The 14,103-nt window shown below is 42.1% G+C and overlaps 1 protein-coding gene across 2 annotated transcripts in view; it reads right to left on the reverse strand.

The window, feature by feature from the left end:
* The window catches only part of slc6a9 (solute carrier family 6 member 9), an 89,076-nt gene that overhangs the window by 56,894 nt on the left and 18,079 nt on the right, over positions 1–14,103 (reverse strand). Inside the window, exon 1 of one of the 2 annotated variants that reach the window (XM_042225447.1) lies at positions 1,068–1,217. The exons of the other annotated variant lie outside the window; for it this stretch is intronic. Within the exon in view, the coding sequence (XP_042081381.1) occupies positions 1,068–1,109 (42 nt within the window). The 5' untranslated portion in view covers positions 1,110–1,217. Of the gene's footprint in view, positions 1–1,067; positions 1,218–14,103 lie in introns of those variants that run through there. 2 annotated transcript variants of the gene reach the window in all.

Consider the following 14,103-nt stretch of genomic DNA (forward strand, 5'->3'; position numbering starts at 1 on the left):
GCCCGCAGGTGTGAGTCTGTATGTGTTTTTTCAGCGTGTGTATTTGCCTGCACAGCTACAGCAGGCTGAGTCAGCCTTGACAGCAGCAATCGGAAACAGGAGACAAGGACTTGGCGAACAACACAAGCCAGCAGCAAGGTCAAACGCTCACACACATGCACACAAAACAAAAAACAAAAAAAACCCAAAACAAAACACACATCTTTTTTTTCCCCCGTCTTTTTGTCTCTACCTGCTGTAAGAAATAACTGTATATCTTATCTTAAGCAGATCCGAGGATTTAATTGTTTCAAAGTGTTTCAAAGTCAGCCGAGAGTTAATAAAAGGAAGCGGAGCGAAGGATGTATGTGCCAAAGTGTGCAATTAAAGGCGCTTTCGAAGGAGGAAAGGGGGGCTGCTGGGTATAAATATCGTCCCTTTCTGGACGCTACTGCTTTTCCACTCTGTCACTCTCTTTCACACACACACGGCGGACCAGCCCACTTCCTTACCAACCCCATCTCTCACAGCGCTAGCCCGGACTTCCCACTGCAATTACTTATAAAACTTTTCAGGGCTGCCACACGTGGTCGGGTTTTTAAAGAGCTGCGTCCCCCTCCTCACGTGGTGCGGGGGGTATTGAGTCGTCACAGACCCCCTGAATGATCACCGAAAAATAAGGCGGCGCAGACAATAGCTCGTCTTGATGAATTCAATTCTTTCAGGACCCTGTACCGTTGTCCAGGCAGCTCCGGGCAAAACAATCGTTGCTTTGATAGTCCAAGAAACACACACTCACTCGGTTGCTCTTAGAAACTCCCTCTAACTACTTCCGAATTAGGATCTAAAGATATTATACATCTGACCTGAACCTGTGATTTCTTTTTTTTTGGGGGGAGGGATTCAGCTTTTGTATTCCTAGCGGTCTCCTTCCGCTTAAGCGTCAGGTGCACCTGATAGAGAAGAAACATCCGCGTGCCCGCTTCTGTTGCAAAATTTTTAAAAAAGAAGAAAAAAGAAGAAGAAATAAAAAAAAAAAAAAATTAAAAAAAAACCAAACAGAAAAAACAACGATAACTTGAACTGACCTGGTCCGCAGTGGAAGCAGCAGTGGTGTTCGACTCGGACATGATTTGATGCTGTGACCCAGTGGTGCTTCTCTGCTGGCCACTGTGGGCTCCTTCATTCACACCTTGGCTTTCAGTTCCGCAGCGAAAAGGGGGGGGGGGGGGGGGGGGAAACACAGTATACCCTCCCTTTTGCCCTGGCTTGATTAATGCCTGAATTACTTTCACCTCATTTCATCTGATGGAGCTCCGCTTCCTCTCCGCCTCTCTTGCTCATTCGGCATGGTAGCCCACTCTCTCTCCTCTCTCCCTTCTCCCTCCCCCCCACCTTCCCACTGTGAGTCCAGCTCTGCCTCCCCTCCATCCACCCCGCTCTCCCTTCCTCCCTCGTTTTGCGCTCTTACTTTAATTCACCCCTCCCTTTTTTTCTCCTCTAACTCTTTTACTTTCTCTCACTCCCCGCCTCCTCCTTTTTCTGTCGTACTTCACCATTTCAGTAATATGCCCCTCCACCTTCTCCTCCGCCATCCACTGCCCCCATCACCCTCCACCGAAAAAAAAAAAAAAAAAAAAAAAAAAAACGCACAGGAGAGATCCACAGTCTTTTCCCTCTACCTCCACAATGAATGGCTCGTTGTCACTCCAGCACCTAGGCTGAATACAGAGCAAGTAAGTGGGAGAGAGGAGGACCCATGGTGGTGGTGGTGATGGTGGAAAGGACAGGGGGGTGTCGGACTTCTAGTTTAGCTGGCCGGAGTAAAGTTGGAAAGGGGGGGGGGGGGCCCGTGAGGTCCCATTGGCTTTGGCCAAGCGCTCTCTCTCTCTTCTCCGAACACATTAAAGCAATGAAAAAAAAAAAAAAATAAAAAAAAAAAAAAAAGTGAGGAGCCCACAAGTGAAGAGCCCACACGGCTTCCACCGGACCCCCACCCCCCCCACCCTGCCAACCCTTTCTCTCTGTCTCCCTTATTTCTTCCGTTTGTTTTCAGAGGCAGCTGCTGCAACTCTGCAGACCACCAACAACTTCCCTTTCAGCAGTACTTGACTCTTCCAAATCCTCGTCCGTCTCTACACCCTGACACTGCCAATGCCCACCCAGCCTCCAGCCCCCCCAAACCCACCAGGTCACACCGAGAGGCTGGCCAAGCCAAAGCCCTCCTCCTCCTCTTCTTCCGCAACATGTTCACAGAGTAACACCCTTTCAATTTTAAGCGCTTCCCTCCTAAGCCTCTGTTTTGATGCGCGCATTGTTGCACCATATGGCTAATGGCTACCCACAACAAAAAGAGGAAGCAGAAATGGGGAGGGGGGGGGGGGTAAAAGTGCATCCAAAATGGGGGCGTGATTGAGAGGTCGAAGAAAACATCACTCATGCGGGAGAATAAGACGGTGTCTTTAAATAAGTCACTCAGCATCAGTTCAACCTCCGGATGTGGTTTAACATCAAAATGTGAAGTTATGTCAACAGCTGACAGGCAACTGGCCCCCAGGCTAATGGGTGTTTGATAGTCGTGGACAATAGTAGGCCAACACCACTTGAGGGGAAGCCCTCAAGTTATATTTAACACATGACAAGCACTGCAGACAGGATGCTGTTCATTCATCTATCAGTTCACAGCATTTGAATCTCCCCTGGAATAAAAAAAGAACGAAGGCGATAAAAGAGTCATTAGCATAAACCCGCCCTACTCAGTGTGCTAAGAGGAAGTATTAGCAATAGTAGCAGTAGAAATTGACTCTGTAGTTTTCACATTTTTCATTGTTATTTTATAACTGACTTTATTTAGAGAATATGGTGGAATGCTATGTTCTCAGCTTGTGCTAGCATACTTGTTTAGCAACTTACATTGGTAAATTGTAACGATGTAGCGCACAGAGACCAATACCTGGTAATATGTGACAGTAAAAGGCAAAGAAAATTCTAGGACTTCACTCAGACTTCTTGAATCAATTCTACTACACAATAAATCTTTGCTACACTCTCATAAATTCTATTAAAATGCTCTGAAATGTTTGAAATTAGCTAGCTTGCTAGCATCTAGCCGTGGTTGTTATTTTCATGTTTCAGCCCAGAGGTTGCTCCTAGTTTGCTATTTACGGCACTTTTTAGCACCTTGTAGAGCAACTTGCTACTTTTGTAACCACTTCCATGGCTAATGAGTGTGCATAGATTCACAGTAGCTACCCCAACACTAGAGAGAAATTTATAAAACGCATTAAGTCTTTGTACAGGTCAGTCTTAAAGTTGTGAGAGACATATTAGATAACATCACTATCTGTGATTATTCACAGAACGAAGACAGCACCAGCTCAGGAAGCCTGCTCAGTGCAATCTCTACATTCTCGAAATGCAATTATTTCTCACGTTAATGAATACAAAGGCTCCGGCTTTCTTTGCAGCAGCTATCCAGACGAGCTGGGAAACATATAATTAAAGCACAATACAGCCTGTCAGTGCGACCCACTCCTTTGCTGCTGGGGTGGTGCGACCACTGGGGAAAAATCTGATATATAGTCGCAGTTCTGCATCTGAGGCACCTACAGTGGGACTGCTCTACAGTGTGGTATCAGTTTGGCTTTGTGCAACATGTAGAATGCACTTCTAGTTGTAAGAGTCACATTTGCATAGATAATGCCTTACTGCTTTTATGCAAAGAGGTTTTTTTATGACGGCAAATACTAGTGGAGCAGGCAATGGCGGCTGGTTTTTCCAAGGCAAAAGTTTCAGTGTGTGCATGTGCATGTGTCTGCGTATTTTGGTGTTGGAGCCAGTGCTTTGTGTCAATGTATGTCAGAGACCATTTTTGTGAAAGCAAATTTTTTGAAATTGTGAAATATGAGATTACTGGAGTGAATCTTAGTATCTTTTATGGGGCTATTTAAGGGACATAACAACCTATTGTAACAATATGGATGTGTGCATGTGCATATGAGCGTACTGGGTATTCAAGCACGCATTTGAGGCCAAAACTACGGCCAATCATTAGTTCCTCCACAGGGATCCAGCCACTTCTTACTAGCTTTGCCTCCAGAGAGTCTGTTGGCCTCAGATTAAGTCAAAGAAAATGAAAAGCTTCACAAGTGCACCCACCCACACGCATACTGACACTTAACTACACATAAATCATGCAGGCAGTAAGTGTCGGGGTAATCAGTGAAAACCCAGTATGAATCTGGTGGGTCAAACAGATCTCAAAACAATTGTTTGTTGTGGCTGCAGCTGCAGTTTGTGGAGGGGAGGGGGTCCTTGTTTCATTAACTAATTGCCCCATTATGTTAGGTCATTTAACTCTAATTGGAGAAGCACAGATGCTGCATCTGAAAATAATGCCAACTTGTTAAACTGCACATGTAATTTCTCTGTTTGCTTGCTTTGATTGCAACAAGTCCAAAGAGAGGATATCTTTCTTTGCACAAACAGATATCTCAGTGCAGATCATAGAGAATAAACCCTGTAATGCCAGCAGAGGGAGGAGAAGCAAAAACATCATACTTTAACTCCAGATGGAAGCAGCTGCCAAAAAAACTAAATGAAAATAGCTGCCCTGCCTGAGACCTAGTAGATTAATTCATTCAAACTTAAGAGAAGTCTGGCTGGAAACCACTGGCATGGATTCCAGTAGCTTTCAAATATAAGCAAGGAAACATCAACGGCCAAAAGCCGAAAGTCAAATAATGAAGAGGGCAGGCAGCAGAACACTGATAAGGTCAGAATGGATCTCCTTTTTCCTCAAGGCTGTCTATTTAGCTTCCAAACACATGCCAGCTTCTATTACAGGTAAGTCTAATGCTTTAACACAGACACTGATCCTGGACTCTGCCATTAAATGTTTAAAGCAAACAATGGAAATAGAGGAATTACTTTAAAGCTCCAGCTCGGCCAAACATGGCTTCACACCGAATCTCAATTAAACAATATGCAGTAATTTGAAGATTTATGTACCCTGGGTCTTACGTTTCTTTAGGAGGCTTACTAAGCAGACTTTGTAAAGCAGGTACTAAAATGTGCTTGCTGTGTTATTTTTAGCACATCCAACTCTAATAAGAAAGCAGGTTGACTGTGGGCCACACAAAGAGAAGTGGGGGAACATTTTATAAATGAATCATTAATTTAATGCATTATTCGATTCATTTTAGGTTAAAAGAAAGAAGGATGTGGGCTTGAGATGACATGCGTGTGTGGTGTGTGACTTATCAGCATTGATTGTTTACACATTGTTCTTAATAGTTGGCAGCTGGCAATGACATAAGACAGTACTGTAGAATATACTATAAGAGGATGCTATAGAAGATGTAAAGTGTTGCACATGGATTTGGGTTTATGACCATGCCCTCAAGCATTCAGCTGTTTTTATCTGTCCACATGTTATAATCATAGAGCTGGGCGATATGAGATTTTTTCATATCACGATATGTTTTTTTCATTTCAGGCGATAACGATATCTATCACGATATACAGCCAAATAACTATATTTGTAAGATTTAAATGTGCCGTTGCTCACAAGTAAAATGTGAAATAATCAGCAGCTTGTTTTTATTTAAATATTTATTTCCCATAATAAGTTCAACAGGGTAGATGTACTTAAGGAACATGAGACTTTTTCAGATAAATAAAGGCAAATATTGCAAACTACACAAAAGGCAGCCGCTAAAGCGTTTAAGTTTCAAAATAGAACAAACGAAACAGACTAAATTGTCAATTCCACTTAGAAACAAAATATTAATTCTAAAAATAAATCTTAGTTTGTTTTACAGAAGAACAGACAAAACTGACTAACTTTTGTCAATATCAAATAAACTGAGAACTAAAAGGAAATTCTCAATCTCTCCTTGTTGTATAGCTGTAGCTTTTCAAACAGTTTTAACAGTTACTTTAGTCTGACAAAAGCCGAATGACGAATTAGCGCTTCCAGTCAGAGACTGAGGCTACGTCCACACGTACACGGGTATTTTTGAAAACGGAGATTTTCCGTTTTCGTTTTAAAAAATAATCCCGTCCACACATAAAGGCAGAAATGAAGGAAAACGCTGCTATGAACATGCCAAAGCAGCAGGTGGCGCTAGATTCCTAACCGTGCAGAAATGTTGGCCAATCAGAAGTCTAGAAGCCTCGGTGGGAAAAAGTAAACAAAGCTGGGGCATAGAAGCAGAACCGAGCCGTATGTGTGGAGGGACAGTAACTGTGTGTATATGTAAGCATTTAAACACTGCAGAGAGTAGAATTAACAGTAACAGTATTGTAGAAATTCATTTCACCGAAACAATAACGTGGCGCACAGTGTGACGCATGCACCAGTTTATTGTATTTCCAGACTTGCTTTCGGCACAATTTACAGTGCACGCTACTCTGTTTTTTGTCAGACTTGAAATAGCCGAAATACCTTCACACTACGGAACTTCTATGGCTCTTCCGTTCGACAATCTCTCCGGCATTGGAACCATCATCTGTTTTCTCTTCGGTCACGCTCGGTTGATTTTTCTAGTCGGCACACTCATTTCCTCCATTACGCGCTGGCTCCATTACCCGCTGGCTGCTTCCCAAACAAACACACGTGCGGCTTGGCACTTGTGCTGTACGTAACAAGTCACGCGACGTGACGCTGCGGCTGTGATTGGTTCGGCTCTGCGCTACTTAATTTGGATTGGCTGACCTTTTTTTTTTTTTGAGGACAAGAGCGGCGAGGTCTATCGCGATAGCTTAATTTCTCTATCGAGTAAAAGTTATATCGCGATACATATCGTTATCGTTCTATCGCCCAGCTCTATATAATCATATGGTAAAAAGTATTAATGTTATTATCTTAAGGTCTGCCCATTGGCAGAATCTGCTACCCTTCATCTACCAGCTCACTGATTTGCTCATACTATTTCCCACTATTAGGGTTTGCTCAAAATATCCATATAGCAAGACATATGTTAATGTTTTGAAAGAAATATCAGTTAGCTATTAAATGGATCCCATTTCCAGTTAGACTTAATAGAAGATTAGTAATAGAAGATATTTTATGTCCTGCAGCTGTAGCATCCAACTGGGTTGGGAGATGAAAGCTTATAAGTTGGAACAGCACGAGAACTTTGGTTTACATTGTTAAATTAATCACATATCAGGAAAAAACTACTTAGCTAGTACAATGCCTCTGGTATTACACACCCTATACTCAGGATTATGTTCAAATAGGCAGTTCCACTTAATCACAATCAGGCTTGATGCTCCTGTCAAACCTTTCCTTCTCTTGTAGCTGCGAAACTAAGCACTGATGGGCGTTATTTGGGGATTGCACCCACATGCTATTTTGCCCTGTTCAGTAAGTCTGGCCATATGTTTAATCCTAAAATTAATCAATAACACCAATTCATAGCTTGAAAAGTTCACCTAATTTTTATGTAACATTATTTCTTATGGAAAATCTTTTATTTTTTTTTTATTTCAGAAGATCAAATTTGACAAAGACCATTTAGTGTAGTCTAACAGTTATGGTTACTGTGGTAATGTTGTGTACGTTAAACTTTGACTTTTGTAATGACAGAGTTCTGATAATCTCCCAAGTATAAAGGAGAAAGTTGCTTTGACAGTGGAGGGCACGTGATGGAGGAAAGTGAGAAAAATGCACCACTTGGACATGAAAACACTAGTGTGAAGACAGAAATAATCGCTTTCCATTTGATTTTGCTTTCCATTTCATCTCGGCCGTCATGCTCGTCTCTCCTTTTTGAAAGCCCCCTTATCTGCACTGACAAATAAACTCAAATATCACTGCATAATCATGACAGATAACTCATGCCTTTCTTTTGTTGGTTGAAAAAAAAAAAAAAAAAAAAGCTTTGTAATCCTAAAGGCCAGTCAACACAATTAATATTCAGCTAAAAGTTACTAAACTGCACAGTCACACAAAATGTTCTTTCACTCAGGTGAGTTGACACGAGTTTCACTAAAGGTGATGCCGATAGGTGTAATGGCACTGTCACTATATCTATGCAGGCGGCTGCTTTTTCTTTGACCTCCATCCAGTGCTAGCAATCAAGAAATGTCTTCTGTTATTTTAAAAATATCTCCACAATTTCTGATATCAAGTTGTTGTTTTTTTTCTAAAAATTTCCTGGTTCAACTACATCGTCAACTCAAACAAACGCACAACTTGTGCAACGTATCTACTTTGAACTGAGTTGACTCAACCAAAACTGTGGTACACAACAAAAGGGATGAAAAGAACAAGAGAAAAAGAGCAAACTCCAAATGCAAGGTCAAGCAAACACAGTTGGTGATCAGTGGCTGAACTCATACAGTGGTGCAATCTTAATACTAAACTAGTGAGTTTGAGAACAAACACACACAACAGTGCACCCTGATGAAGGCAAACATTCAATAAATAAAGCACTATTCTAACCATATTGGACATTGTAGCTATATAGCTTGTGTAATTTATATCTGCACATGGAACTCATACCTAGCGCAGTACTGTAGATACACTCAGGACCCTGTTTGTTAATCCCAGCATCCCTCCATCCTCTCTGTAATGAATATATAATATATAGAGAGCATAATGCCACTTGCACTTACTTGCGATGACAATAAACATCACTTTGACTTTGAACAGTCATCATCTGTCAGCTGGAGCATACTAGCCCAGCCTGACACTGTGCCATTTTTATATTAAAACGTGCATTCGAGTAAGTTTTAATCTGCAGCCACAAAGTGTAGCTTCACTATTTGCACTGTATTGGTCAGCTACTGTGCCTACTAAAGCCAGTGCTTGGGAGTCTACCAGACAGACCAGAGCACGCTTTGGAAGGGTCTCTCCAGTCCATGTAGTCTAAGTATAGGTCTATTTTGGACTTGCACTGCTTCGAGCAGCACAGAGGAGATGAGAAGAGCAGGAAGTTACACAAAGAAACAGCACAGACCATCAAGTGAATTTTTAAGAAAAAAAAAAAAAGGGCTCTGTGCTGACTCAAAGATCCACTTCCGAAGCCTTCGCTGTGTCCTTTGAAGCCACTTGAACGAGGAAACACTGGAGACTTTTGGTCGCAAACCCACATCCAGTGTACCCTGGAGCTAAGTACTGTTTGCAATCCTAATATATAGGTAATCTTTCCATTATATCCATTAACCTCCTAGGACTTGGCGTCCACATATGTGGACATCACATTTTGGGTTATTTAGACCAAAATATTCAATTTTGCTCTACATGGGCCTGATATCCAGTTTCGAGGGCATTATACTGCTACTGTTCTATCAAAATTTTAAAATAATATCCTCATATTTGGTTCTTATTTTTCTTAAAAAGCAAAAATAAGGTTAAAAAAAAAAATCTGGTAATTCTTTGTTTTTACATTCATCGGACCCCAATATGCCCAAATATCAAAGAGAAATTAAAAATGCATGCCGTGGAAGAGCTCGGGTCTTAGGAGGTTAATAAACAAAAAAACCCTCAGTGTAACTATGTGCTTCTGGCAATTTGGGCTTTAGCTAACTGAATAAATACCTTTTTCACTGCCTGACGGCATGTCTCCTTGCCCTTTAGCATTCACAGATCAACATGCATTCGCACTGAACCGCTAATCTCACAGGGAGCCAACATCATGTCAAGACTTATTACATCCTCCACAATCTATATATCTGTCCCTTACAGCAATTAGGTTAATATCTCTTCACCTCTCATTAGCTCAGCACGCCTGTGATGGGACGTCTGACTGTGATAGAGACCTCCAGCTGAAGCATCGATAAGCCCAGACTTTCTCTTGCCTCCTGAGTGGATCATGTGACAAGTATCTGACACAGCGTTTAGGCCCGAGCGGTTGTGAGAGAAGACGGGATGACATAAGCGCACGGAAGAGCAGTGGGGAGAGAACTTCACAGGGTTGAGGTTCACAATAGGACAAGCGCTGCAGGAGCCGCAGAGCAGGGATAAAAGGAGGAAAACACAAAAAGATCAGTTTTGCAACAGCACTTTGGCTTTGTCTGGCGCCACAAAAGACAAAATGTGTTGAAGCGCAGTCGGAGGGAAAATCAACCTTTTTTTATTCAGTCCAAAACAGCTAGCTCTTTAATTGGGGGGGGGGGCAAAAACATCAGCTGTGGAGAAAAAGAAAAAAAACAAAAGTCAAGCGGGGAGATAAAGAAAACATAGAAGGGAGATGGGAAATGGAATAGGGTATTAGTGAGTGATGTTTGTCCAGCCGTCCAGCTGACCTGAACACAAACTGGCCTAGCCAGCACCTGAGAACCCAGGAGAGAAACACAAATGAAGGAAAGGAAGAGAGAGTTAAAAAAAGAGAAAAAGAAAGAGGGAACAGAGAGACATTTCCAACGGTTGGTTTAACCTGAAGTTTCCATGATAAATTCTCCACCCATCCCCCTGACCCCTCATCTCTCTGCTTTGGCTGGGAGGGCCCCAGCTGTTCGGTCTGTATAAATAGCGTGAGGCTTTAGCTCGGACCCCGGGGGAGCGCGGGGCTCATTGGAGAGAAGGCACGGGAACAAATCGGGCCGGAAAAAGCACACAACATACACATTTTGACAAACATATGGGACCATTGCTGGGGATGAAAGTGCGGAACATGTGAGTGAAGTTGGCCTCACGTGGCAAAAGTCACTGTCGCGCTTAAAATGTGGCGAGAGAGGAAGAGCGGCAAATGGCCAGGAAGAGACGTGACATCTTCACTCGCTAAAAAAACGTCTTCGAAGACAGCCACTCGAACAAAAAAGGCAAACATGTTTCTTTATGGCAAAAGCGTATGCACACTGTACACCAACTACATATTCTACTCTGAGTCTATAAGCAACACAAATCTTTCAGAAATGACTTGAAGATTAGAGCATTAGAGATTAAAACCACCTTGACTACCCTTCTATGAGCACATGTGGTTTGAGGGACAACAATAGCCCTCCTGTTATTCATTATGCTTTAAAATAAGCTTTGGCCTTGTTGTAATGTATTGTTCATTTGTTTTTTGTTCTGTTTCACTGCTCTATTTAATACTGCAAAATATTAGAGAGAGAACCCTATTGATTTGACAGTCCCCTATCAGCAAGCGCTTAACGACAACGGGAACGAAGAACCCCCTTTTAACAGGAAGAAACCTCCAGCACAAGCAAGCAGGTTCAGACAGGATTCATCTGCTGTTTGATAACATGTAGTAGTGGAAGATGAACATATTTGGAGGAATGAGAGGGAAGTGCAGGAGAAGAGAATGTTCCTTCAGAGCCTATTGCAGCTTAACTTCGAGATGATTTAGGGTCAAGTGATCAAGCTTCAACTAAAAAGCCTTACCAAAAAGGACTGATTAAGCCTAATCTTAAAGGCAAAGATGGTGTCTGACTCCTAAAGCTAAACTGGGAGCTGTTCATTCAGGACTTTGTATGCAAGGAGAAGGATTTTAAAGTCAATTCTTGATTTAACGGGGAGCCAATAAGAGAGGCAAGTATGGGAGAAAAAGGACCTGTCTCTCTCCCTCTCTCTAGTCCTCATTAGTACTCTCTGTGCAGCATTTTGTATCCATTTAAGACTTTTCAGGGAGCCATTAGGACAACCTGATACAGATACTAAGCAAGAAGCACTCCGAGAGCGCAATCTTCTCGGAGTGCTTCAGCATTTACTTTTAAGGGAACAGTATTGTATTTTGTGCAGTAAAAAACAAACAAACAAAAAAAACGGATAACAGCAGCATGACAGATGATAATTACACAAACATCATGTATGAACAGATAATGAATAATAGGTATTGATTTGTAAATAACTGCATATGAGTAAATTGAGCATTCATTTATTATTTATTTATTATTATACTACAGGATATCAGACTGACTAGACTCTTTCTCTTAACAATACTTTCTTTATTGATGTAACAGATTTTAGGGTCAGATGTGACATGATATTTGGATTCAAACTATAACGGGAAATTCAGAATACCTCCTATACATTATCATTTCGTTAATGTTGCCAATCCAAACAAAAGGCATTAGAATTTTAAACATAGTTTTTAAGGTAAAAGACATTTTATGAAGGTTTGACCTTATTTGACCTTGAAGAGGTCAGAGGGCTGAAGTGACGGGATATTTAGCGTCCCCATATATCATTCACTGTATCAATATATGTTGTCAATAGAAACAAAAGAAGAAAGAAACATAGTTTTAAAAAGCTCTACATGGCATTATTATCACTTTGACCTTCAAATCATTCTGTTGACCTTCAGGTAGCGGTCAGAGGTCAAAAGGGACATTTTATATCTTTGCACTGATATGTCTGATATGTTAAAATATGTGATATTTTAAATCTTTATACGGTACTTTCTATATGTTGACAATACAAACCATCCATCCACCATCCATCCCACTGTTGACATCATGGTTAACACAGATGGCAGTGATGGAATGCACCCAATGATACTATAGATTCCATCCCATGAAAAGGGGTAAAGAGAGGGGGAAACAAAGAAATGAAGAAAAGTGCAGAGGGGTGGAACCACGCATTGGAGGGCCATCCAGAAAAGACCCCCCTTGGGGGGTCAGGTTGGGTTCAAGCGCAACAAATTACCTAAATATGGTTGTGAAAAGGCCTTGGAAAAAAAGGTTTTGATGGAAACTGCAGAAAGTGATAATAACGCTCAAAGAAAAAGGGGGGAAATTTAGGGGCTCTGCTGTGCAGACACAATGTCACAAACCTGTCCATAATTTCACTGACTACAGAGGATAAAAATGGAAAAAAGTGTTAAGTCCCTGCTTTTTAACTTGCTCGTCCCTTTTGTGCAGTGGGAGGGAGTGGGATCTATTGAAGGAGCAGAAAGAAAAAGTGGAAGAAGTGGAGAGGAAGAAAATCAGAATACGAAATTTTCAGCCTGAGTGGTTTTTTTCCCCAAACGAAATCTAAAAAGCTCTGAAACACAATGGAGTCCCCTTTTCCCCCTCTCTGCTATGTGTGTGTGAACATACATAGGAGGTTGGTTGGTGGTGGGTTACCTTTTCAAGAGTGCCCAGCAGTGGACGTGTTTGGCATTTGCGGCCCTTGTTGCTCAATTGTATGTTCGCCACAGCAGCTGAATCTGGGCGCCGCCTGTGACCCGTGCGGATGCTTGTATTTATTTTTTTCCCTCCCAGTCCTCATTCAGCCGATCAGTTGGAGGGTGGAGTGAAATCAAAAACAGAAATTATGTCTGACTTCTCCTCCACCCCGACCTGCCTTCAGAGATCAGACTCTCTTAGTTCACATCTGTTTGTTGGCCCTTTGCCCCAAAGGCAGTCAACACGGTTGCTGAGCACTGCTGTTAACTAAACCGGCTGACTGGCAACTCAATATGTTTCTTACATAAGTGGAGAAAAAGAAGGAGAGAGGCTGTTTCACCTGTAATAAGTGTATGAGGAGTATGCGGCGCACATGGTCAACATTGTACTCACAAAAGGCAGCTCCATGGGGCGGAAACTACAAGAAAAAAACAACATTTAGCAACATTCACAGGCTCAGGCACATGAAGCAGGGCTATTAACAAAGTGATGTGCCAGGAAAAAAAAAGAAACACTTCTTTAAAAGGCTCAGCACATCCCTGCTAAGTCCCAAATATATCCTCTGGGCTTGCATTTATTACTTTCAGACCAAAAGTCACAGCCTGGTCGGCCTTTACTCCACACACAGAGGAGAGCCATAAAGACTGGATGTGTGAGTTTTGTTCTGCGTGTGTCAGTATGTACAAATACCCAGATTGTTTGTGGGTGTGCATCTGTATTTATCCAGGTGGTGGTAACGAGTTTCATATCTGAGCGCTTGCTCACATATCTAAAATATGTTTATGTGGTATTCTAAACTGTGTCAGTGCCTCGTGTGTGCGTGGAGGCATGCGTGTGTGTTTGTGTGTATCCTGACCTCAGGGAGGTTGTGGCTGTGGGTCCCACTATTTCTTTCCATTTAGTTTCCACTTCACAGCCTATAGCACACATTAGCCTCACAACCCCTGGGAAATGGTGCGCGCACAAACATAGTGAGAAACAGACTCTCTCTCTCACACTCACACACACACACACACACACACACACACACACACACACACACACACACACACACACACA

This window comes from Haplochromis burtoni, unplaced genomic scaffold (assembly GCF_018398535.1).
Source record: "Haplochromis burtoni strain Fernald_Lab_line unplaced genomic scaffold, NCSU_Asbu1 Contig_172, whole genome shotgun sequence".
NCBI classification, from domain to species: domain Eukaryota; kingdom Metazoa; phylum Chordata; class Actinopteri; order Cichliformes; family Cichlidae; genus Haplochromis; species Haplochromis burtoni.